The sequence below is a fragment of the Ursus arctos genome, unplaced genomic scaffold (genome assembly GCF_023065955.2).
Source record: "Ursus arctos isolate Adak ecotype North America unplaced genomic scaffold, UrsArc2.0 scaffold_13, whole genome shotgun sequence".
Taxonomy (NCBI): Eukaryota; Metazoa; Chordata; class Mammalia; order Carnivora; family Ursidae; genus Ursus; species Ursus arctos.
Genome location: NW_026622797.1, coordinates 19,022,309 through 19,048,063, shown reverse-complemented (window position 1 = coordinate 19,048,063; position 25,755 = coordinate 19,022,309). Strand labels below are relative to the sequence as shown.

Sequence of the window (25,755 nt, the reverse complement as noted above, 5' to 3'; positions counted from 1 at the left end):
AAGCTCAGAAGAGTCAAGGAAGAATCCACACAGAGTCTCAGAGGGAGCATTGTCCTGCTGGCACATCGATTTCAGACTTACAGCCTCTAGAACTATGAAAGAATAAATTTCAGTAGTGACTCTTCCTGTTTGTGGTACTTTGTTAGAAAATCTGACATATCCTTGAAGTAAATACTCTCACTATGGCCAGTTTCAGCTTTCTGACGTGAAGTTACTTAATGCAGAGCTAGGAAAAGCTGCTAACAATGAATTCTTGCCAGCTGGTTTGAGCCACCTCCCGCTTATCACTGTTATACTTTCTCTATGAATTCTTGAATTCAAATTGGTTCATAGATTTTTATCCATTAATTCAATTCATTTAACAATACTTAATAAGCACCTACTATGAGCCAACAACTGTTATAAATGCTGAGGTTACATAAGTAGACAAAAAAGAAAAACCTCTCTGCCTATGTGAAGCTTCCATTTTACTAGCTGGATAAAGAAAATATGTTTATATGGTATGTCAGGTAGTGATAAGTTTAAATGAGAAAAAAGGAATAGAGAGAAGGGACACAATTTTAAATAGAGAAAGATCTCTCTGAAAAGGTGATATTTGAGCAGACATGAGAGAAATGAAAGAGTGAGCCATGAAAATACCCAAGTGAAGAGAATTCCAGAATTTCAGGCAGAGAGAATAGCCAGTGCAAAGATCCTAAGGCCAGGGCATCCTTTTTCATTGAGGAACAGTAGGAAGTCAGTGTGGCTAGAGCAGGGCAAAGGTTAGAATAGCAGAGATGAGAGGTAATGAGGCTCAGAGTGTGTAGGGTCTTTTGAGGTGCTTTGGGTGAGAAGAAAAGGCATTGGTGGATTTTAAGCAGAGAAATGCCAGGATCTGATTTATGCTTTAATCAGAATCACTCTGGCTCTTTATTGCATTCTTTTTTTAATGGGTCTCTTGCTTCTCTTCAGTTGGTTCTTAACAATTATGTGGGAAACTGCAGCCTCTCACTCGGTCAGCACAGGGACATGAAAAAGAAAAGTTCAGTAGCAGTAAAACAACCAGGGACTTAAAAAGGGGAACAAAGATTGGTAATTTAGATCTGTAAAATTTTGCAGTAAGGAATGAAGCCATCACAGGCTTCCCAACAAAAAGTCTCTACTTGGTGGTCATGGTTTCATTTACCATGAGCATCAAGATGGAGTTTTGAGGTGTCCCTTTTTGAGCTGTTTAACTAGCATAGTCTTTACCTTAACAACTTCTAACAACTTTACTTTAACATCTTCTGGAACAGTACTTCTTGAAGTCTCGATCTTCTTTTTCTTCTTCTTCTCTCTCTCTCTCTCTTTTTAAATTCCAATCTAGTTAGGAATTGTACTTTGGTAAAATACAATAAGTAAAAATTACTAGGAAGTCAAATTCAGCATGAAGACAGGCAGAATACAAGCCCAAAGTTGTATTATTAGATTTAACATACATAAAATCTCATTTCGGTAAATAAAATGAAAATAAAGGAGAAAAGAATTTCCAAAACAGTACTCATTGTCCATTGAAACTGTGTGCCCAGGTGATTAATAGAGAGAATTACTATTATACTCATAACTTTTAGATGTTCTATAATTGTAAATAAGAAGTTTTAAGTGGGAGTGCCTGGGTAGCTCAGTTGGCTAAATGTCTGACTCTTGATCTCAGCTCAGATCTTGATCTCAGGGTCATGAATTCAAGCCCCATGTTGGGCACCGCACTGGGCATAGAGCCTACTTAAATGAAAAAAAGTTATAAGTGAAGTAGAAGTTTCCTATATTAAATGCCTATATGTACACTTTAAACAAACACCATGCACGTCAATATTTAAAATTTTAATATGATAAATGAGTTTATTAAATTATCTAATCTGCTTTGGGTTAACAATTATACTTGCATAGTACATGCATATGTACTCCTCTTCTTCATTTAATTTTTGTAACATTCCTAGTAGAATAACCAGCCTTTCAGAGGTCAGCTGATGGAAATGGAAGAAAGATTTCATAGCAATTTCAGTGAGGTTGGGGTATTCATTTAAAATTTTTTATCCCAAGTGAAGTGAGTGTTGCTGTGTTTTCAAAAGTCATCTTTAATCTTTAATCACTAGTTAGTTTCAATAATTTATCCCGTAATTTTTAGTTCAACTTAAATTATCTTTTAGTGAAATAAAGAATTCTGTATCCACTTCCAGTTTCTTATATGAGGATTTTTTAAATGAATAACAAATTTAATAAAATTTCATCTGCTGTGGACTGAATTGTGTCCCCTCAAAATTCATATGTTAAAGCCTTAACCTCCAATGTGACTCTTTTGGGAGATAGGGCCTTTAGAAAGATACTTAAGGTTAAATGCGGTCATGAGTGTAGGACCCTGATCCAATAGAATTAGTGTCCTTATAAGAAAAAAATAAAAACAGACACCAGACAGCTTGTTCTCTCTGTCTTTCTCACACTGTGTATATGTATGCACTGAGGAAAGGCCATATGAGGACATAGTCTGCAAGCCAGAAAGAGAACTCTCACTAGAAACTGAATCAATTGGAATCTTAGTATTTGGACCTCTGTTCTCCAAAACTATGAGCAAATAAATTTCTGTTGTTTAAGCCACCAGCCTGTAGTCTTTTGTTATGGTACCCCAAGGAGACAAAAGCAATCCAATTCATGAAGTATTTGCTGACAACACTTTGCAGATGATAATATCGAGATCATTTTCTACTCATTGACAATTGTTTTTAAATTAAAATTGTGGTACAGCAATCTATAAAAAAACTTCTTCTTCAAAGTTGTTGACTTTTAATTTTGCCCTTTGACCTCAGCTCCTATTTGTAAAAAAGAAAAAAAGAATTCCTTCTTTTTAGGAAATACAGAGATCATTACATATATCAGATATCAGTCAATAGAGCAAGTTAGGCTTTCCTATTGATATGTTTAAATATTGAGACCAAACTGATTTCTTATCCTGAAGAAGCACCGAGTGTGTTCTATAGTTCACTCTTGACATAGCTTCTCCCCTCAATACCAATAATAGTTGTTTATGGTCAGGTTCCATATTTTCACAATGAGCTGTGTGGGGAAAAATCCAATAAAACAGAAGCCCTAATTTGTAGCATTTACTGATTTTCTTGAAGTATGTATCCCCATCATGAATAATTTCAACCTACCAATGTTAAGTCACAGAACACAGCATTTGGGAAAAATGCTAACGATCTGTTCTGATGGGCCAGTGAAAGCCACCTTCAGTGCATTTGTTCTTACCTAACTCGAAATTTGTAAGGTCACTAATCGTTGTTTACTTAAGCTGATTTTTTTTATTTTAATCAAGACCTTCTCAGCGAAGAAAGCATTGCATTAAGTTACATTCTCTCATAAGCTACGTGGGCAGTTACTCCAGAATGTTTCCCTGTTGGCAGTTGCAGCATCAGAACCCACCCGTATACAAAACATAAACCGCCAACCACATTTTTTGACAAAGTAATTCTTCATAATTTTATCATATCTAGAGCTAGTTGTGCTTCTCAGCATTGAAGCTAAAAGAAAATTTAAATAAGAGCAGATCTTTCTTCTTTTAAATCTTCATTTTCAAATTGCACACAGAGTAAAAGAACTGCCACGTAAGAATTTATCTGCACATTTGTCAAGTTACAATGAGAGAATGCTTTGCTAGCTTCATTTATTCAGTGAGTTGGTTTTCCATATCATTAGGCAGTTTCAGAAATCTTTGAGCTATGATGCATCAGAAAGTAAAACTTGAGCTACTTTCTTTACCGGAATCAGCAAACATTTCTAAGCAAATATCTTTGATGCAGTCGTTCACTAACGTCTTGGCAACTGTTGTGTATTTTAGTCTTAGCAAGCCCAAATGCCACTTCATAAAAACCCATGCAACACTAATGTTTTATGTAGAATATTGAGCATAAACTTCCATTGGCTTTTTAATACTTTTTGTTTCAAAGAATTATTTGGTTTTAAATTTAGTTTTTTAATGTTTTGTGTATAAATGATTAGTAAATTTTGATGATTTCATAAATTCATTGGGTAAAACAACTCCATAAATAACACACTATGGTTTTGGCACTTCACCATTAATTAGGAATAAAAGCCAAATTCAATATATGAGCTGACATTATTTTCAGGTAAATTTCATCAGAACTCCTTTCCCCTTGTTTCTATGGAATCATTTCCACTATCCACATTCAAATACGACTGTTGCTACATTCAGCAGATTGTATACCTTTTCTCATTAAAAAAAAAAAAAAAAATATATATATATATATATATATATATATATAAAATAATTCAGTGAAACTTGTGTGGCCATAGAAATAGAGTTAAAATAAATAATGAGAATTTTATTTCCCTAATTTAGAAATTAATCTTATGGGATAGATTATAAAATAGGCTTGATTAAAATTTAAAGTCATTGTAAAAACATGTATAAAAATAAATGCAAATATATTCTTGGAAATTTATATACTTTTGGGTTACAGTTGGCAAAGCAGCCTTGGAATGTCACACACTGTAACACGGTTCTACAGCATATGGCATGCATAGAGCTTGAGCTACAGGCAGTTCACTATATAAATTGTAAAATGACGTGTTTATACCCTATGCAATGACATGTGTCCACCTCTCATGTTCTTAGATCTTGCAACAATGTCTAACTGCTCTAGATTTTCCTATATGCTTAGTCTCTGTTGTACTTCCTCTTGACTGGTAACAGTTTATGAATTGGTACCAATCTTTGGACCACATGGTGAGTAGTGCTTTTGTAGAGAAATCTTTCTCATACGTAGATAGAGCTCAGACATTGGTTGGATCATGAGAAGATGGATGATAAAGAACTGTTAACATCTAGTAAGATTTCATCATGTGCTAGATTGTGCTAAGTATTCACATGGATCATATGATTTAATTCTCACACAATTCTAAGAGGCTGATACCATTTCCACTCTCATTTTATAGGTGGAGAAACAGAGGCTTGAAAAGTTTAAATAATCAATTCCTATTTCACATTGTCTCAGGATTAGTTGAATGAGAGACAAAATGCGATGCTATCTTGGTAGTGGAATTTGAAGGAAGAAAAAAGACCTACTTGTCCACAGTAATTCCCCTCATCAGCCTACCCTTCTTTTGCACTGGCTTCAAATTGTCATTGATACATGAAAAATTGGTTTGTAGAAGTTTTAGGAAATGGCTTCCACATTTACACGGTTGCGTGCCATATTTAGCATCTTTGCTTTACATTTCTGCTAGGAGAGGAGGATAGTCGTAAGTCTCCAGGTGGCAGATGATTCAGACTCAGGATGCCAGGGATGAGTTGGGGGATAGGAATGAGGAAAAGATGGAAAATAAGAATTACTGATCTGATCTTGATCTCCTTTACACGAAGTTTCTACTTGTTGAGAATTCCCTTCATTCCTGCTGTGTTCCCCTTTGATACCATCCCGTTCCCTCCTCCACCTTGGTCACTTTCTACTGAAATGCCATAGGACTAGAAGTAAGGTTTCTGTTTGAGTTCTAATTCTAGCAGTGCAAGACAACCAAAGGTGAAGTTACCCCCCTCATCTTCTCTTCTGTTTTTCAGTAAGCTGAGGGACTGCTAAGTGCCTGTACTATGTAATTAAATAAAAACTGCCTACATTTTGTGTCAGTTTTATATTTGTGGTGGGTTTGCGGCAACTGATTTTAAAATTTAATAATAGACTAATTGTGACCCATACCCCACTTTCTGGTTCATCAACGCCTCCACACCATCAACACCCACCTTCATACTACAATGTAATTTGCCTTTGCGTGCGTATGTGTGTGGGTCTGTGCCCATGTCTGTGTGTGTGTTTCCATAGTTTTTGTCTGAGAATCCTAGAACCAAAGAACCTCCACAAATACCTACCCTCTGAGTACTTTCTAGAATGACCCTTCTAAAACAAATCTAATCATGTCCTATCCCTGTTTAAAATCTGAATAATTTTTCACCACTCTAAGAATGAAACCCAAAATCCTTGACGAGGATGTTCAGGTTGTTTTAGATCTCACTGGCTTGACCTATCATTCCTTTACCTGGCACACTCTAAGCAAACTGAACACCTTGCTGTTTGAGAGCTTTGTACTCTCTTAAGCTGGTCCTTCTTCCATCTCCCTCTTTACTGTGTAGCTTCAATCCTTTAAGTCTCATCTTAGATGTTACTTCTCCTCAGGCAAAATCTCCCTTGAGAGGACCCTTCCGCTTTTCTGTGCTTCTGTAGCCCACCTTCCTTTCCTATCAGCTGCTACAACTCCCTGTGGCTATTATGTATTCGGTGGCTAGTCCTCCCTACCACTGTGATTGCCTTGAGAGCAGGGGCATTGCCTGTACTTCTTAGCAATGTATCTGCAGCAGTAAGCAAAATGCCTAACTCATACAGGATTCTTAGTGAATAAATGTCGAATGAAGAAAGCCAGTCTGAATTCTTATTGAAAAAGCTGCCACTACTGCCATAAAATTTCCCACAGTTGACATCACTTGATTTAAATTGCATCATATGACATTTCTTCAGGCTTTGTAAGTATGGTTAGCATTGTATTTATAGAATTTTGTGCTTGTTTACATATGTTTTTGAAAATATTTTTATTGTCCTTTTCTCATTTTCTTGCTTATATGGTAATCTCTGGAATATTTTTAAAGAATGATAGCTTTATTATCAGGTACACACAGTTATTTGTACTCAACACAAATCAAATTGCTTTGCTCCCTGGATTATCATTATTTTAATTGAATATAAATATGTTTTTCTAAAATGTTTTTAAACAATTTTTAAATGAATACTATTGTATTTCTGTTTTTTACTATCAATTTGCTTATTAAATGATTTTAATTTATATGATGCAAAAGTGACACTCATGCAGCTCCTGTCCAGTTATAATTGGTAGAATTAGAAACAATATTTTCTTATTGTTTCCATCAGAATTTATTCAGTGGAAGAAATCTTTTTAGTATTCAGGTTGGGATTGTGGAATTTCACAGGGACCAGAACAATGATTTTTTGGGACGAGAACAGCCCTGTGAAAGAACTGTTGTATAAAAATGTGGAGAGGGACAAGAAACAAGGATTCGTGTATTTTGTGAGGAATACTTATAAGACATGTAGCTGTCTGTTAAACGTTCACCCTGTTTATCCACGTTCTGCAGCTTTATTTCCAGACCCCAGATAGGAAAAGGAACTCATCACTGGGGAGCAGCTGGGGTAGCAGACGCAGCTGGAGGCTGTGAATGTGCCTTATAGAGCTCAGCACCCAGCACAGCAGGATTCACTGCAGAGGCCTGGGGTGAGCAGGTGCCTGCGGGTTGTCTCTGGTTGCATAGTCCACAGTACCACCACCACTATCAACAACAATAACAGAAGTAAACACCCAAACCAGGTATCAGGAGAGCTGCTGCCTCCCTGTTTTCAAGCGTGCTTCACAGAGAATTCACCAGAACAAATATCCTTACAAAAAAATCCCAACACAACCGAACAGCAAAAATCCTTTAACCTTCTCTCTAAATACCTTTGGCAAGTGGTCTGTAGACAAAAATGATTTAAATATATAAAAACCAAGAGTTGCTTTATGGATGTTTTCAGCAACTTTTTGTTAGCATTCCCTAATACCTTACCTGAGATAGATTTAAGATCTCATATAAAGTCTAGTGATTAATACTTCAAAAGTATTCACCAACCAGTCCTAGCTGAATATTTTTTTTCTGTCATATCCTGGTTCGCCTTGATTTCATGACTTCTTGGATTTAACACCAACTCTAATTTCTGGAATGAGGTCATCAACAGTGAGGGGGAAGGGCTTTAACCAATGGCAACGGGGATCTAAGGCTCTGTCCCACTAAACCGTATGACTTCAAATTTTCTATATTCAGGTTTACTCCCATGATGTGCTCCTCTGTGTTGGAGGGCAAAAGGGCAGGAGGTCACACTTTCCCTGCTTCCATCATTGACATATGATACTTGCTTTTATAAACTGGGAATGATTAAAAAAAAAAGAAAAGATATGCAAATAAACAGTATAGACAGCTCATTTCATACACTTAAAAAAATTGTGGGTTTCCTTATTCAGACTACACATTCACACAAAGAAAATCTCACATAATATTAAATCTTGGGGAGAAACACACTTCAAGCTTAAATTTTATGTCAAAAAGGAATTTTTTTTTTCTTCAAATTGTAAGTCATTTGATTTGGAATATATACTCATAAGCTGAATTTCTAGAAAGCCTAACTGGTTTTGTTTTTACCCTTAACCCTATAGTTCAGGTCTTCAAATTGCTATATGTGTAGTTATGATATAATGTGAATAAATCTAAATAATTAAACTAGTTCAAGCCTTTCTAAGTAGACTGAGCATGTAGAAAGATAAAAGAGTCTGTCTTCTTTTTTTAAATCAATTTGACCTGCCGTCATATCCAGTGATGGTGAGTACAGCAGGACTTGTTAGAAAGACTCAGGTCATTCCCCACCAGAGGGCAGAGCTCAGTGGGCTTACTATGTAATAGGCTTAAAACAACACTTTGAGGACTTCCTGCAGTCCTTAGGCTAATGATTACTAAGCTGGAATTTATGTCCACACTACTGTCTCCTGCCATATTTCTATGCTACAGCTATACTGACTCGCCAAATTCTTTGAATGGCCCATGCTCTTTCCTGTATATTAGATAATCTACCAGGAACGTTTTATACCAGTCCCTCCCCATCTCTTCATCTGACTAATGCCCACACATCCTTTACATCTCAACTCAGATATAACTTTCTTAGGATAGTCATCCCTAATTACCTTCTCTCTACCCACACTTGTATACATACATACACATCTGACTAAGTCAAACCCCCAAGCCCCTCCTCCCCACAGTACTGGTCACTTTTCCTTCTTTACTTTTACAGCATTTGTAATTCTTGTTTAGTGTCTATTCTTCCACAAGTCTGTAACAGTAGGGGTTAGAGGATAGTGTGTCTCATTCTTAATTAAACCTCGAGCATAGCAGAGCATCTAGGTAAATGCAAAAGGAAGGAGGACAGAAGGAAGGAAAGAAGAAAATGATGGGGGGATGTAGGGGGAAGGAAAGGTCTGTGCAAGATTGTAAAATTTCTATCCCAGTGGATTTAGAAGAAACATATAGACATTCTCTGATCTGGCTGGTTAGACCACACTATACCTCAAGGTCCCTTTAGTTCTGGATCATGGTAAGTCAGCTATACCTTCTACAGCCTTTGGTCTGTTGAAAAATACAGCTCCTGTGTGGTTCACTGGAAAGATTCTGGAACAGAACTGCACCAATTAACTCAGCTAAGTGGAGGACACATTTATTCCAATTGATCTCAGTTTAACAAGGAGTGAACTATGGTCAGTCATATATATTTGGCCCAGGTCCCTGCTCTGTGAGAAGCAAGTGATAAAACACTTTCTCTGGCAGAGACTGAATAGTTATGTTCCAGAAACTGCAGGGTATGACTCTGTGGGTATAAATAAATCCACCTCTTGACCAAGACAATCTTTAACCCTCTCCTCAGTTTGACTCAACTGTAGACAAGTTTCTTCCTGACTATGGGCCCCTTGACTTCCCTTTCCTTAGAGCGTTTAATTTAAAAATGCCGTTATAAATTCTTTCTCTGTCCCTTGGAGGTGTACATTTTCTCCTAGCCTCTTGACAGTTGTTATAGCAGAGAAATTTCTTTCTCAAGGACCTGGAAGCCATCCCTTTGAAATGTAATCATCAAGAATGATAGCAAACCCCTGTCTCCCAGTTTCTGTGGGTAGGTGGGAACCTAACTTAGATAAATGACAATTATCAAACACAGATGGCTAATCACGTTGACCAAATTCCCCTCAGTGTCCTCGAGCACTTGCTCACTAGCTCACCTCAGCACTTAAATCTCCCCAACTTTCGTATTAGCAGAGTGGAGTTCAGTGTCTCTGTCCTAATGGAATAGTCTTGAATTAAGTCTTCTTTGCCTGTTTAACTCTAACTAGTGCAATTTTTCTGTGGCACTTGCTGGGAAGGGATCACAGCCACTCACATGAGGTTTGACCCAGCTCATATGTATACTTGAATTAAATTGGAGCTATGTCACTCATGACTGATGTGAATGTTCTAGAAGGTGACCAGATTTTTTTAAAAAATTGAATTCACTGAATAAAACGTCAGTTAACTTCCTTTTAGTGAGCAGGAGGATTATTTTTATTTGGGGGAGTGGGATTGTTTTCTTTTAATGCTGCTATTTTGAAATAACATTGAGGGGGAAGCATCTGATCTCTTCTAGGCAATGCAAGTTTGAACAATGTCCAGGAGCAAAATCTGTGGTTGTCATGCTTCTGAGCTAAATCAATTTTCTACCCCATAAATGCAGCTCATATAATGGTCTTGGCTGCAACCTTGAAACCTTGCTGAGCTCTTATTGTGAAGGCCCTGACTGCCTGGGTTTTATTTTATTCTGATTTGGACAGCAACTGATGGTTTTTGTGGCCTGAAGAGCACTGGGTTTGGGAGCCAGACTGCCTGGATCCATATTCTGGATCCACTGAGATTTCGTTAGTTGCTGAACATCTGACTGAGTAGAAGTAAATAGTACAGAATCTGATGCCTAGTAAATGCTCAATAAATGTTAGTTCTTGTCATTGCTACTATCATCATCTTCATCATCACTTTTACTACTGTGAAAAACAAACAGGACTTTATGATTTCAGAAGTTACTCCTCTCCACCAAAAAAAAAAAAAAAAGTCATTGATAGGTAGCAATTTTGGCTGAAAATAGACTTTCAGCCTTGCTGAATTGCTTCGTTCATGCATAATGCTGAGCCCTATTTGTGAGACCTTTGTCTTTCTCTCTCCCCACCCCAATTCCTGAATTTTTTTAGTGATGGATGGGCAGACAGAGATGAAGTCATTGAAGGTTATGAGGTGGAAGCCAACGGGGGAATCACAATAAAGCTGCAATCTCCAGAGGTCAGGTCATTTGATGATTATTTCCTGAAGCTGAGGCTGGACACTAATACGAGGAATCCCTGGTTTCCTGAGTTTTGGCAACATCGGTTCCAGTGCCGCCTACCAGGACACCTTCTGGAAAATCCCAACTTTAAAAGAATCTGCACAGGTAATTTGCGTTCACGAAATAACAACTCAGAGGTTACAACTCTAGCCCCATTGCAACTTGTTGAATGAGAGTAGAAGGTGTCAAGGCTGGAGTTCCAAAGACTGAATTGCCATCTTAATTTATAAAATAACTAGAATTAGGAGAGTGTATATATTACCCCAAGGATTCATGTTTCCATATTCTGGAAAAACTGCTTTGGTCTCTGGTGGAGCAAGTTGTAAGAAGTGATAATACAGTTCAATGAAAAGCAAACTGAGAATTCAGGTATCTGGTATTCAAGCCAGAGAGAAGAGATTTTATTGCAAGCATGCTTAGGAAGTGTTGCCCATAGACATAAGCAAGCAGCACTGGTTTGATCCCTTTTTCTTCTTTATGACTCGCTTCAATATGCAAGTCTGAAGAAGATGAGATAATGTTATCTAGGACCACACCACTAACATGGGTATATGTGGACATAGGTGGCAAGAAATTCCGCATTCTTATCTGTAAATAGGACTGACATTTCCTGGTGGGACAGATAATTCCCATGCACTGCTCACTGAAGGCATGCCAGGAAAGGACAGCACATTGTTCCAGGTCTTTAGGGCTTGGTGAACTCCAGTGGATGTCCTTTTCTGCCCCCCCCCCCCCAGGAACTTCTTAACAGAGTAACTTTCATGAGTGTTATCGTTACTATGTAGAGACATTGCTGTCTGCTGTCTTTTTTCAGCATTGCTTAATGTGGCAAAAATAGATCCTCTTTGGTCTACCACAGTGCCATTCAAAGCCAGTTTTCTGTACTGGGTTGATAACAGAGCATGATGGACAGGCATTAAAGATGGTGTCACCATTGACTGAGATGGGAAAGACTTCAAGAAAAGGAGAAAGGATCAGGAGCTAGATTTCAGTGGGTTAATTTTGAGATGTCTATTAGTGATGCAGATTTATATATGTCACTTGGTCATTGTGTTTTTTTAGTAAAATTTAAAATACTATTTATTAATCATACTTGGATGTCTTTTTGCAAGGATTTCCAAGAAAATAGCTTGTGACCTAAGCTTTCAAAACAAAAACTAGAAATCTGTAACTACGTTTGTTTTGAAAACCATTTTGGGTTTTGTGCATGCAAATGTTAAGGTTAAAATCTGAACTTGCTTAAGTTTCATAGTAAGAAATAAAAAAAAATTGCACATTCATGAATTGTTCTTATGTTATGCTTGACTCTCAAGGCTACTTTTAAGAGCTTCTTATGTGATTACCTTTAATAAATATGTTTATGTTTGCATTTCATTCTGCAGTCAAGCTTAGCAAATATTTCCCTTTGTTCTTAGTTCTAAGGAAGACTGAAGACTTATTTAACTTTTCTATTTGGAACTAATTCATGAACTTTATTGATCTCTTCTGCCGCAGGAATCCTAGAATTTTATCTTTAATTTATCTTTAGCAGTATTTGCGTTATCTATGTGTGTATACATTCAGGTAAATTTACCTTGCTCTTCAGTTTTAATGTCTGCGTTTCTATGAAATTGGCTTCAGTGTTATTGAAGAACAACTAAACTATCACTTCATGTATCATTCTTATCTAGTTGAGATCCTTGAATAGCAAATAAATTGCATAGTCTTCTAATGAATATTCAGACACATTTATGAACATTAATGTGAGGAAGTTGAATGAAACCTTCCATACTATCGATAGCTGCTCTTTCCATCACTTATTTTTACTTCCTCTAATTGGATCATTTTGGTGTTTAGGAAAGTTTAGGTATTGTAGTTAGTTTCTATAGAAACCTTTATGGAGCTTAATCTCAGATGTCACTACTTAAATAAAGAGTTTACATGCACTAGATTGTCATTTTGAATATTAAGGGTCCTGAGCCCAGGCTGAATAATTTGGGAATCACTGTGGCTAATTAAAAAGTACTTCATGCAAAGTCTACATCACTGCTTAATTAGTTGGGCATATCAAGGGATTGGAGATGTGTTGGAAAGGTACTAACTAAAACATCAAAGCCTAACTCTTTTTTTTTTGAAGGTTTTGTTTATTTTTTTTTGAGAGAGACAGAGAGTGAGAGCGTGAGCGGGGTTGGGGGGGGTGAGGACAGAGAGAGAGGGAGAAGCAGGCTCCCTGCTGAGCAGGCCTCCATGAGATCATGACCTGAGCCAAAGGCAGACAGTTAACCTACTGAGCCACCCAGCTGAAAAACCTAATTAAAAAAAAAATTAATCATTCTGAGGACAGTGAAAAGAATAGGTATAAAACAAATCAAAGTCACTCTCTTGCAGTAAATGTCTTAGTTGTTTACAGCATTTGTATTATGTTTGCAATAGCATAGTGCTTTATCCTTCCTGATGAGAATTGTGAAAATGATTCCATGGAAACTGAGAGCATTTAGAAGCTTAACCACTGGGCCCAACACTGGGTTGGTTAGGTATCTGCCAAATGACTTGGAGGACCTCACTTAGTCTCTGAATCAATTTCTGCAACTGGAGCATGGTAACACTTTCTACTTTACACAAGTGTGAGAATCGAATGAAATAATACAAGTGAGATACCTTGCAAATTGTAAATCCTTACGTAAATGTAAAGTGTTATTATTAATGTCATGTCTTACCAGAAGGCAAATATGGTATAGCATGGGTCACCTTACTAAATATTATAGATTTTGAAATTACAAATTTAGCATAACTATATTCCAAGATGTGGAAACTAGAAAAACAAGCACACAAGTCGTAATGAACCACCATTAGAGTGCCAATATAGATATTTTATTTTTTTCCTATTCAGGCTTTTACCGTTTTTTTCTGATTATCACAGTAATACCTACTGCTATGATTATTGTATATAAATTAGAAATATAAAAAAGTATAAGAAAGATGATGAACATTAAGAATTTTCTTTTATATAACCACTGTTAATCACTATTAATTTTTTGATATATTTCTAGCAAATACACTATTAAATTTTTGGTGTATTTTTATCTGTATATGCTTTTAAATCACATAGTCAATATTATTTTATATATTGCTTTTAAAATGAATACTGCCTTTTCTTTTAGATTTATGAATTTATCATTAATTTCTTTCATTCTTCATAGCTGCATACATTCTGCAGACAGATAAACTCTAATTTATTTAACTCTTTCTTCCTACACATTTAAGCTATTTTCAGTTCTTTATGAATTAAAAAAAACCTGCAGAGTTGCATTAAAAAATTCTTCTTCCTAACCACCCCCCCTTTTTTTCTCATTTTAGATAATTTTTTTTCTTTTTCTTTTTTTCTTTTTTTTGGATAATTTTCTTAAGATACATTTCCAGAAGTTGAATTACTCAATCAAATGATATGAACATTTCTAAGAGAATAAGAAATCCCAAAAGGCAGCTTCTACCAGCACAGCTTACAATTCCATGAACGTTTTTTCATTTTGTTTTGCATAGTTATAATCATAAGTACATGTAATTCTGTTACAGATTACAGTTACGATTATACTTCACCTTTTTGATGTTGCCATACGACCTTTATAACCACCATTTTAATAGCTCCGTAATATTCTACCCAATGGAAATACTATAATTACTTAGTCATATTATTGGTTGCTTCCAATTTTTCTTCTGATGAAAAACACTGAATATGGTACAGAGAGTTTTCATGGTTGTTGTTACTCTTTTTGGATTGTTTCCTCTCTATAGATTTTTAAATATATAATTATTGGTCTAAGAACATAATGATATTTAGGCCCCTTAAAAAATATATTACCATTGTCTTGCAATATTGGCAATATTAGGATTTGCTGTGGTTAGCAGCATAATAACTGGATTAGTTCACTATGTCTTCACCGACCTTTTTCACAGTCCAGTGAATTTACAGTCATAATTTTACATTCTCCCCTTATTCTTTATATCAGCTGGAAATAAGTGGGCACAATGTTTTTTAAAGCTAGTATATCCTTGTATTTGGTTATTATCCAAGACATAATGAAAGAATTTAGATGATATCTGTAATACTCACCAACAGCTCAGGACTACTAAGATAATGACAGCTACTCTGATATGACAAAATTTCAAGAATTCCAAGCATGAGTACTCTTTTTTTTAAAAAAATTGAGATATAATTGATACATAACATTGTTAGTTTTTAGTGTACAGCATAATATTCGATATTTGTATGTATAGTAAAATCATCAGTACAGCATCCTTTACCATCCATCATCACTATATATATGTGTGTACATATATATATTAGATTTTATTTATTTGTTTATTTATTTATTTTAGAGAGAGAGCGCATGCATTCAGGAGTGAGGGAGGGGAGGGGGAAGGGGTGGAAGAGGGAAAGGGAATCTCGAGGAGAGTCCATTGAGTGTGGAGCCCCATGTGGGGCTCCATTCCATGACCCCGAGATCATGACCTGAACCAAAACCAAGAGTCAGATGCTCAACTGACTGAGCCACCCAGGTCCCCCATGTTTTTTCATTACCATTTATCCATCAAGGGACACTTAGGTTGCTCCTGTGTCCTGGCTATTGTGAATAGCTGCAATGAACAGAAGGGTGCATATATTTTTTTCAAGTTAGTGTTTTTGTTTCTTCAGGATAAATACCCAGAAGTGGAATTGTTGCATCATATGAGAGTTGTATTATTAATTTTTTGAGAAACCTCCATACTGCTTTCCAGAGCGCAGTGCACCAGTTTCCATTCCCACCAACAATGCACAAGGGTCTCCTTTTCACCACATCCTCAGCAGCACTTGTTTTTCTTGTCTTTTTGATGATAGTCATTCTAACAGATATGAGGTGATCTCTCATTGTAGTTTTGATTTGTATTTCCCTGATGATTAGTGATATTGAACATCTTTTCATGTACCTGTTAGCCATCTGTATGTCTTCTTTGGAAAAATGTCTATTCAGATCCCCTGCCCATTTTTTCACCATTTTTTTTCTTTTGCTATTCAGCTGTATGGATTCTTTACACATTTTGGATATTAACCTCTTGTCAGATGTAAAACTTGCAAATATTTTCTCTTATTCAGTATATTGACTTTTCATTTTGTTGATGGTTTCCTCTGCTGTATGAAAGCTTTTTAGTTTGATGTAGTCCCCCTTATTTATTTTTACTTTTGTTATCAAAATCCAAAAAGACATTGCCAAGATTTTCTTTTAGGAATTTTGTGGTTTCAGGTCTTATGTTCAAGTCTTTAATCCATTGTGAGTTTGTGTGTGTGTGTGTGTATGTGTAAGATTTCATTCTTTTGTGTGTGTCTGTCCAGCTTTCCCAAAACCATTTATTGAAGAGACTATCCTTTCCCCAAACATGGGTACTCTTGCTCCATCTTGGAGACTCCCATTCACAATTTTAAGATTGTTACTAATTTTTATAATAGAGTTGCCTCATTATTAAGTTTCATTAGAGTTTCCATTTTGAATTAACATATCATATGTAAGGTGGGATAAGATTTGTCCAATATAATTCAATCCAGATTAAGATGGTCTATAAACTGAGACAGATTCCTACTTACTATAGCCTTTTAGGTCCTAGGGTAATAACTTCTCTTTGCCTTTGGAAGTTTGACCCAAATGCCATTATGCATGCCTGAAGAACAACATTTGCCTTTACCCAAGAAATTGGTATATTAGCCATAGTTTGTGGAAGGCTTCACAATTCTCAACCCCTCCCTGTATCCATTCCCTTTGAAATGTGACTTTGCTGCTCCTCCCATTATGAAGTAGAATTTTGCTTCCTACCTTTTGAATCTCAATTGAATTTATAGCTTGTTCGTTCTAGGTCCAGGTTTTAAGAGGCTTGACCTACTATTCTTCTTTCTTGGGACCCTCTCTCAGCTGTATGTACAAGCCTGAGTTAGCCTTCTAGAATATGAGAGACAACTTAGAGCAGAAACAGGATGACCTCTTAGTTGATAAACCAGTCTCCAGCCAATACACTAGCTGGCTGTTGACACATGAGTTCAGCCTAGCTGAGGTGAGTCATGTCCAACCGAGAACAGCAAAACTTCCTAGTTGACTCCCAGATTCATGAACTAAATACTTGTTGTTTTAAGCCACTAAGCTTGGGGTGGTTTGTTATGCAGCATTATTGTGGCAATTGATAACTGATTAAAGGATCTCTATAGCCCTATAATCCATGACCCTCACATGGAACAATAGTTGATTTAATTTAGGGAACATAATTTCTCAACCCAATGTTAGAATTCTCAATCTTTTCCCCCTTCAGGAGGAATGATACAATGCTGTACCCTGTATCTCTTGAAAAAAGCCTAACATTTTTATAGTTTCTTCAATGAAGATTTAAAGCCCACTGATCCAAGGCAGTAAAACTATTCTACTTTGGAATTCTGGAAGTGCTAACAAGTAGAACAAAGATAGCTGAGCCAAACAAACATTCTCAAAACGAAACAGTAATAGGTTCTCACACAGTGCTGGTAGAAATTTCTTTATGGACGTATGTTTTAAAAGCTTTGGTTGTTGCTTTAGTCAGTTTGGGGTGCTATAACAAATTACCATAAGCTGGGAGCCTTGAACAACAAATATTTATCTCTCACAGTTCTGGAGGCTAGAAAGTCTACACTTAGGGTGCCTGCATGGCAGGCGTCTAATGAGAGCCTTCTTCCCTCTTTCCTCACATGATGGAGAAAAAGAAAAGAAACAAGTCTCCTAAGTGTACTAATCCCATCAAGAGGGCTGCACCCTTAAGACCTAATTACCTCCCCAAACCCTATCTCCAAATATCATCATCACATTGGGGATCAGAGTTTAAACATATGAATTTGGAGGGGACAAAAACATTCAGTCTATAACAGATGTATTTATATTTTTGGTTGAAAGAATGAAAGTGAACTGACCTTGTGTCACTTTTGGACATTATAATTTCTCAGAAAACCTCATTAATTATCACACATAGATGAAACTCTGAAAATAATATCATACTATAAGTACAGTCTTGGTCTGCTTAACTCTTAATACTTTTGACCTGCCCTGTCAACTGTGGTAGCCACTAGCCATGTGTATTTTTTTTATAATTAAATTTAAATTAATTAAAATGAAGTTAAGCACTCATTTTCTCAGTCTCACTAGCTATATTTCATATGTTAACAACTGCATGTGGCTAGTGACTACATCTTACATCGCACAAATACAGAAAAATTCCATTATTACAGAGTTCTATTGAATAGCGCTGCATTCTGATTTTTTCTTCCTTTTTTATTTTATTTTTTTTTTTTAGAGAGAGGGACGGGGCAGGGCAGAGAGGGGGCAGAGAGAATCTTAAGCAGGCTCCATGTCCAGTGTAGAGCCTGACCTCATAACCCTGAGATCATGACCTGGGCCAAAATCAAGAGTCAGACACTTAACAAACTGAGTCACCCAGGCTCCCCTGCATTCTAATTTTCTAACCCCAGAAATGCTGGTTTTTTTGTTTCTATGGTTATTTGGATCTAACTCGCAAGTTAGTATTTCCAGCATGATCAACTTGTTGACTATCTTCACTGCAGCAGCTGAAAGATGTTATGAGCCAAGGCTTCCACCTTGCTTGGTGATTCCCACAGAGCCTCCAACCCAAATAGGGCAGATTCATTCCTGTGAAGACCAATTCAGTATAGTTTCTTCTTCTGTGTCAGTTTAATAATTGAATGGATTTATAGAAACGTGTTCTATCATTCAAAAGACATAAATATTGATTCAGGGGCATATGTTTTCCATCCTTTTGCTTTATATTAATCTTGATTCTATTTCCAAAGGACTTGAATAATTTTTAGCATCGAGCAGATACGGACTTCAGGTATACAAATGGGAATTTTTTGAGGCCTTCAATGCTTATTGTAACAGTGATCAGTTACTATTTTATCAAAACATCTAATTTACAATTTTGTAATATGGGATATGCCAATGAACTTTTTGCTATGTAAACTAGTTACCTAGAGAATGGCCTAAGGTTTATATACCTATTATTACTAGAATTTAGTTTAATTTATTAATAAATCCTTCAATTAGATCAAATTCTCCCTATTAAACAATTTATATATTTTCAAAGTTGAATGCTTCCTCCTGTGGTCCAGCCTAACTTCTGAACAATTTGAGAATGGGTATTTTTAATCATTAAAATCTATGGCTATTCTTAACTAAGAGTTCACCTTGAGATAAAAGGCTAGTATATATTTAGATATTCCCAAATGGCTATGTATGGGCTTACTCTATATCATATAAGTTGTACTGCTTCTCATCAGGAGAATAGTTTTGCATTTCATTTCTTCTACATATTTGCTGCTGGGAAAACTCACATGAAGTAAAGTCATAATTTCAGCCATCATAAGAAGTTACAGTCTTTTCATGATGGGTAGACCAAACATACTTGACGTATGGCCCATTTACTCTTTTTCTTGTATTTTTATATTTTTATTGAGGTATAATTGACATACAAAAAACTACACGTATATAAAATGAACAATTTGACAAATTTTAACATGTGAGTATGGCCATGAAGTCATCACCACAATCAAGATAATAAATATATCACTCCCCAAATTCCTTTGTCTCTCACTGAAAATTCCTCCCTCCCACTATTCCCCCCCCCAACTCCTCCCTCCTATTCACATGCAATTTTCTGTCACAATAGTTCATTTGCAATTTCTACTTTTTTTTTTTTAAGGTTTTGTTTATTTATTTGAGAGAGAGAGAGAGAAGGGAAAGGGAGAAGCAGACTCTGTGCTGAGCACAGAGCTTGACCTGGAGCTCAATCCCATGACCCTGTGATTATGACCTGAGCTGAAATCAAGAGTTGGAAGCTTAACCAATCGAGCCACCCAGGCACCCCCTACTCTTAAAACGAGATTGTGTGCTGTGAACTCTTTTCTGTCTGCATTCTTTCACTCAGCACAGTTATTTTGAGATTCATCATTGTATTGCATGTATCAACAGTTCATTTTTTAAAAAATTGCTGAGCGATGTTTCATTATCTGGACATAACAAAATTTGTTTATCCTTTAACCTGATAATGGGCATTTGAGTTATTTCCAGTATTTGGTTATTACAAACCAAGCTGCTAAGAACATCTATGTGTGATCTTTGTATAGATATATGTTTTCTTTTCTTTTGGGGCGAGTCCTCGCTGTGGAATCCCTGGATCCCGTGGGAGGTGTATGCTTAACTTCTTTTATTTATCCTTTGGTCCTATTCATTATGGAGATATATAATTGGGAAAGCAGCAGCATAAAGAAATCAAACACTGAAAAGATAAATGGTTGGTTAGAATTCAAGAACCAGTCAGACTTTTGAACTTGTTCTTGAGGAGTATGTTCCATCATTCCATTATTTCTGCTATGTGGAGGTAACAGTTAAGGTGAAGGGGATGTTCTGTATCCATATCATGAACCAAGTTTGGGGTCATAATAGCTACTAAACATGATTCCTTATTAAATGCTGTGAAATGGAGGTTGCCGTGTCTCTGGACAACTTCTTTAGTATGTTCTCTGGAGGTAAATTCTCTGGTGCCTGCTTTTTTTGAAAACTAACCTCATACCTGAAGTTATTATATACATTTGTGCCCTAATGAGTGGGGCCCTATGTAATCAGCCTACCAGTTACGTTTATAATCTAGGTCCTGTGTCTCTAGGCCATGGTAGTATACTCGAGTATTATACTTCATATCTGAGAGCTGCTTGTCAAACCTCACACCAAAGATCTGTGTGAAGTGGTGTTAAACCTGCTATCATAGTCATCTGTGCCTATGTCAATATCATGTCATAATTCTATATGGCCACTCTATTTATTTACTAATTGACTTTTCTCTGGAGTATCACTGGCTGGTAAACAACATTAGTTGTGACCACAAATCCTTATAGAAGTTTGATGGGCATCCATGGGTACTACATGGGACATGTATTAAAATTTGTTAGAAATATGAATCCACAGGGACTTAGCTCAAATAGATTTGGTCTAATACTCTAACCAACAGAACACTATTATCCAATCCATTTGGATAAATTAAGATGATATGAAGAAGAATCTTGTCCTTTCGAGCAGTGATTCTCAAGTCTGACTTATTAAAGTCTCATGAAAGCTTTTAAAAATGCACTCAATTTATGTTAACAGAAATGTCTTAATAACACATAGCAAGTTTTGTTTGGAAAAGAAAAAGGTACTTCATGGTACCAAGTTCTCATACCACACCAATTGGATCAGAATCTCTAGAGTGGGGGCGCCTGGGTGGCACAGTGGTTAAGCGTCTGCCTTCAGCTCAGGGCGTGATCCCAGCGTTCTGGGATCGAGTCCCACATCAGGCTCCTCCGTTATGAGCCTGCTTCTTCCTCTCCCACTCCCCCTGCTTGTGTTCCCTCTCTCGCTGGCTGTCTCTATCTCTGTCAAATAAATAAATAAAATCTTAAAAAAAAAAAAGAATCTCTAGAGTGGAGCCAAGCACTTAGGTTAAGGACAGGAAGAAATTCATACTTAAAATTTATGAGCCTTTTAGCTCTTTTTAAAAAAATTTTAAAATTTGGAATCATCTATCACTGTCCAAGTTGAGAGCTTGCCAAGGTTTTGGCTGTGGCTATGGCAGCTGCAGTAGCTAATGAGAATTTAGTAATTTCTAATACTGAATGAATCTCTTCCATTTGTTTTATTTATTTATTGGTAGGCTTGTTTGAAGCACTAGCATTCCAAAATCAATAAGTCATGGCTATATACTATTTCTCTATGTCCAGATTGGGCAATTACGAGATGTATTAATTTTCTATTGCTGCCATAACAAATTACCATAAAGTCAGTTCCTTAAAACAATCCAAATTTATTATTGTACAGTTCCATAAGCTAGAACTCAGACAAGGGTCTCATTGAGTGAAAATCAGTCAGAGGTCAGCAGAAACGCATTCCTTTAGAAAGGTTCTATGGGAGAATCTGTTTCTTGCTTTTTTCTAACTTCTAGAGACCACCCACATTCTTTGGATAATGGCCCTGTTCCTCCTTATTCAAGACCAGCAATGTTGTATCTCTTGGACCCTGCTTCCATAGTCACATGTCTCTCTGGCCACAGCTAGGGAAGATTCTCTATTTTTAAGGATTATGATTAAATTAGTCCCACCCAAATAACCAAAGATAATCTTCCCATCTCAATGGAAATTCAGTCACATCTGCAAAGTCCTTTTTGCCATGTAGCCTAACTTATCCACAGGTTCTAGGCTTTAGGATGTGGACATCTTTGTGGACCAACAGGTCCACCACAGTAGATGTTTAGACAGAGTGAGGGTTTAGCTTCTCTAAGTCCTTTCCAGTAGCTACTTCTTTAGCTCTTTTGCAGCAGACCTCTCTCTGTTAACAGCTGCCATGAGAAAACTACATAACTCTTTAGGTACATATGTAAAAACCCAATTTCATTGTGTTTCTGTGAAAGGTAAAACATGTAGACCATTAAGGACATGTGCCTCTGGCTGACCAGAATGGTATCTGAATGCATAGATACCTTCCTTTACATTTCCCTAATCCCTGTTTTTTGGTTTTCCATTGCTGGGTTTGTTCTTCTACACTCCCAAACACTATGCTCTTACCACAGAGAAACAAAGAACTAATTTCCTGGATAATTCAACTTTTTGTATAGCCACAGTGTGTCCTTACAGATATTTTTTGTCCAACTCTCAACTCACTTCACATAAATGATTTTCGTCTTTCTCCCACAGATACGCATCAGGATGTCAGACATTCTCTAGGAGTCTTGCTGTATCTTAAGAGCTAGGTTCTTAGCTCCTCTCTCTTAGCAGTTGTCTCCATTTGAAAGTTTAATGGGTGCCAAATTAATTCCTTCAGAGGTTTTATCACAAAAATAAGAGTTTTGATTTGGTAATTGACATGAAGCTGAGTTTTCATTTGTTCTTTGTAGCATAAACATCTTCTGTTTTATTTGTTAAGAGTTGGAAGTGAGAGTCAATTTCATTTTTATCTCTGCCCATTTAATATGCCTACCTCCTTGCTTAAACATGCAAGCTCATTTGGTAAAATACATGCCTTCCAAGTTATTATATGTGACAATGTTACTGAATGTTTTGCCACTGAATAATAATGGATTTATGTCCTTTTTGACAGTGATCACAATCTCCTCACTATCTGCTGCCTGTTTCTATAAGCCTCATACTTAATGATTCATTATAATTTTTTAAGTATTCTCCATGCCCAGTGTGGAGCCCAATGCAGGGCTTGAACTCATGACTCTGGATCAAGACCTGAACTGAGACCAAGAGTCAGATGCTTAACTGAATGAGCCACCCAGGCACCTCTCGTGGTCATTTTTACTGTTGTTACAGCATTCCCTTACTTTTAGGTATCAATTCCCTTTTTAGTTAGGATAGGTGAGGATACACATTATAACATATGGACCCCTAACTTAATGTCTTTCAAGAAGAAAAAATTATTTCTTGTTCTTGCCACATGTCCATTATGTATGAGTTAAGAGACTGCTCCATGTCTTCAGCACCTAGGACCCAGTCTGATAGACCTTCAATCTGGAACATTGATAATTGTGGTAAAGAAACAGAACATGACCAATGTGATTGGGAGTTTAAGCTTCTGCTAAAAGTTATACATGTCACTTCAGTAACATTTCATTGACCAAAGCCAGCCCTATGGTTCAGCCAAATGTCAATGGAGAGAAGATACGTAATCTATCCTAAGGTATCTAATATTTATGGGTAATAATACAATCTATGAAAATATTAAATCAGAATTTGCACTGCAGCTATTTATTTAGGAGGTACATGTGCATGCAATATATGTTTAGAATTTTTGGTTTTGAACTCACCTGAACCTTTAATTGGCAGAATTACCTTGTCAAAATGCATGAAAAATTTTTGCCAAAGATAAAGAGATATTCCCTTCTTATTTACCAGGGTCTAAATTAATTGTAGGAAATTTTTATTAAGACAGTGAGTGAAAAATTCAGAACTCCAAGACCAAGAGACATCAGCCAAAAGGGCTTATCAACAAAATGCCTTTTGTTTTTAAATCAAGGTAAGATTAAGTAATAATTAGGTACTGTACTGAGTTTTCATGTTTCTGCTAGTGAACACTTCTTTATTTAGAGGCTTTGGAAATGGAACTTATTCCCATCTTAGGAAGGACAAAAAGAAAGGGATTCATGTATAGCCAATTACTCTCTACTTAAGGGTCCCACCTCCCATGTTTAACCTACAATGATTGACACTCAAGAGCAGTTTCAGGATTTCCTTTCTCATGTGGGACATTTCTGATAAGTCAACATTACTGCTTAACAACACATATAGTTCTTGCAACAAACCCCAAGTGTGCAGAAATTCTTACGGCATAGAACAAAGGTCATTGAAGATTTTAGGCTTATATTTCCCCCTTATAAAGAGATTAATTTACATCTTCTCTTAGGAATAAAGTGCCCTCAGCCTTGCTGCACTATGCTCTCTTAGTGACACTTTTCCAAGTCTGTATGTCCAGAAAGTAAGAGAACATTGTCATGTAGCAAATGGCTAAGACCCCCCCCCCCCCATTCTCTGCTCTAGCCTTCTCTACAGGATTATGCAAAAGTCCCTGGCTCACTATTTTTAGGCATTATACTTTTTAAATTTCAAAATAATATGTGAAAATTAGTGCCATGTTAATTTTTATCTTCTTAACACTAGGCAGAATATTTTCTCAGCTTTTATAGTTTTTAAAAATTTTAACTTCTGTGGCTTCTTTACTGTGTTGTCAGATTACCCTTTCTTGAAATTAAAGTTATTTTTGTTTTCAAAATTCTTATTATAAAACTTGTAATTCCTCATTTGAAAACCTTTACACAATAAAGGAAATCAGTCCTGGCCTTTGAGTCCTCAAAAGCATGTCATTAGTGACTTGTTCAGTTTGTAGGTAAGTTTAGGTCATGAGAGCATAAGTTTTAGACTCTATAGTGATGTGAACAGGTTAGGGAAGTGGTCACATAGCTATTAGAATGGCCTTTGTAGTAAAGAAAACGTATGAACAAAAGCTAAATTGTGTTTTTGAGAATATACCTATGTATCATCATTTTTTTAAAAAGTGACATGGATACATAATAAAAATACAAATAAATGCAAACAAAAGAGGTACAAACTTTTAGTTATAAAATAAATAAGTCATGAGAATGTAATGTATAGCATGGTGACTATAGTTAATAATACCATGTTTCATATTTGAAAGTTGCTGAGACAGTAAATCTCACAAGTTCTCATCACACACACACACACACACACACACACACACACACAAAATGAATCAGGATATAGGATGTAGGGACTGTTCAGAAGTCTTCTAGTTATTTGGAACAGCCCATATAGACTAAAGACATTATGAAAAACTGGGCATAAGGCTAGACTATTTAACTAAAGGATTATGTATACATATCTGTATGTGTTTTATTCATTAATACTAGACTTTTTCCAGTAATTATTTAAGGCAATCTACAAAACTTCCAACAATGTGACTTTTTGTTAAATGAATAGAAAATAAATATTCTATGTAGTTATGGTATAAAATAAGGTGCCTTATATATGGCCTTAACTTTCTTTAATACACTTTTTTTTAAAGAATAGTTTTAGATTTATAGAAAACTGTGAGGAGAGGAGAGTCTATATATCCTGCAATCAGTTTCCTGGATTATTAATATGCTACATTAGTATACTATA

The 25,755-nt window shown here is 36.2% G+C and overlaps 1 protein-coding gene across 3 annotated transcripts in view; it reads left to right on the top strand.

The window, feature by feature from the left end:
• The window catches only part of GRM1 (glutamate metabotropic receptor 1), a 390,861-nt gene that overhangs the window by 274,936 nt on the left and 90,170 nt on the right, over window positions 1-25,755 (top strand). For all 3 annotated transcript variants that reach the window (XM_026504989.3, XM_026504990.3, XM_026504991.3), the window contains exon 3: window positions 10,879-11,114. In XM_026504989.3, coding sequence (XP_026360774.1) covers window positions 10,879-11,114 — 236 coding nt within the window. The remainder of the gene's footprint in view (window positions 1-10,878; window positions 11,115-25,755) is intronic.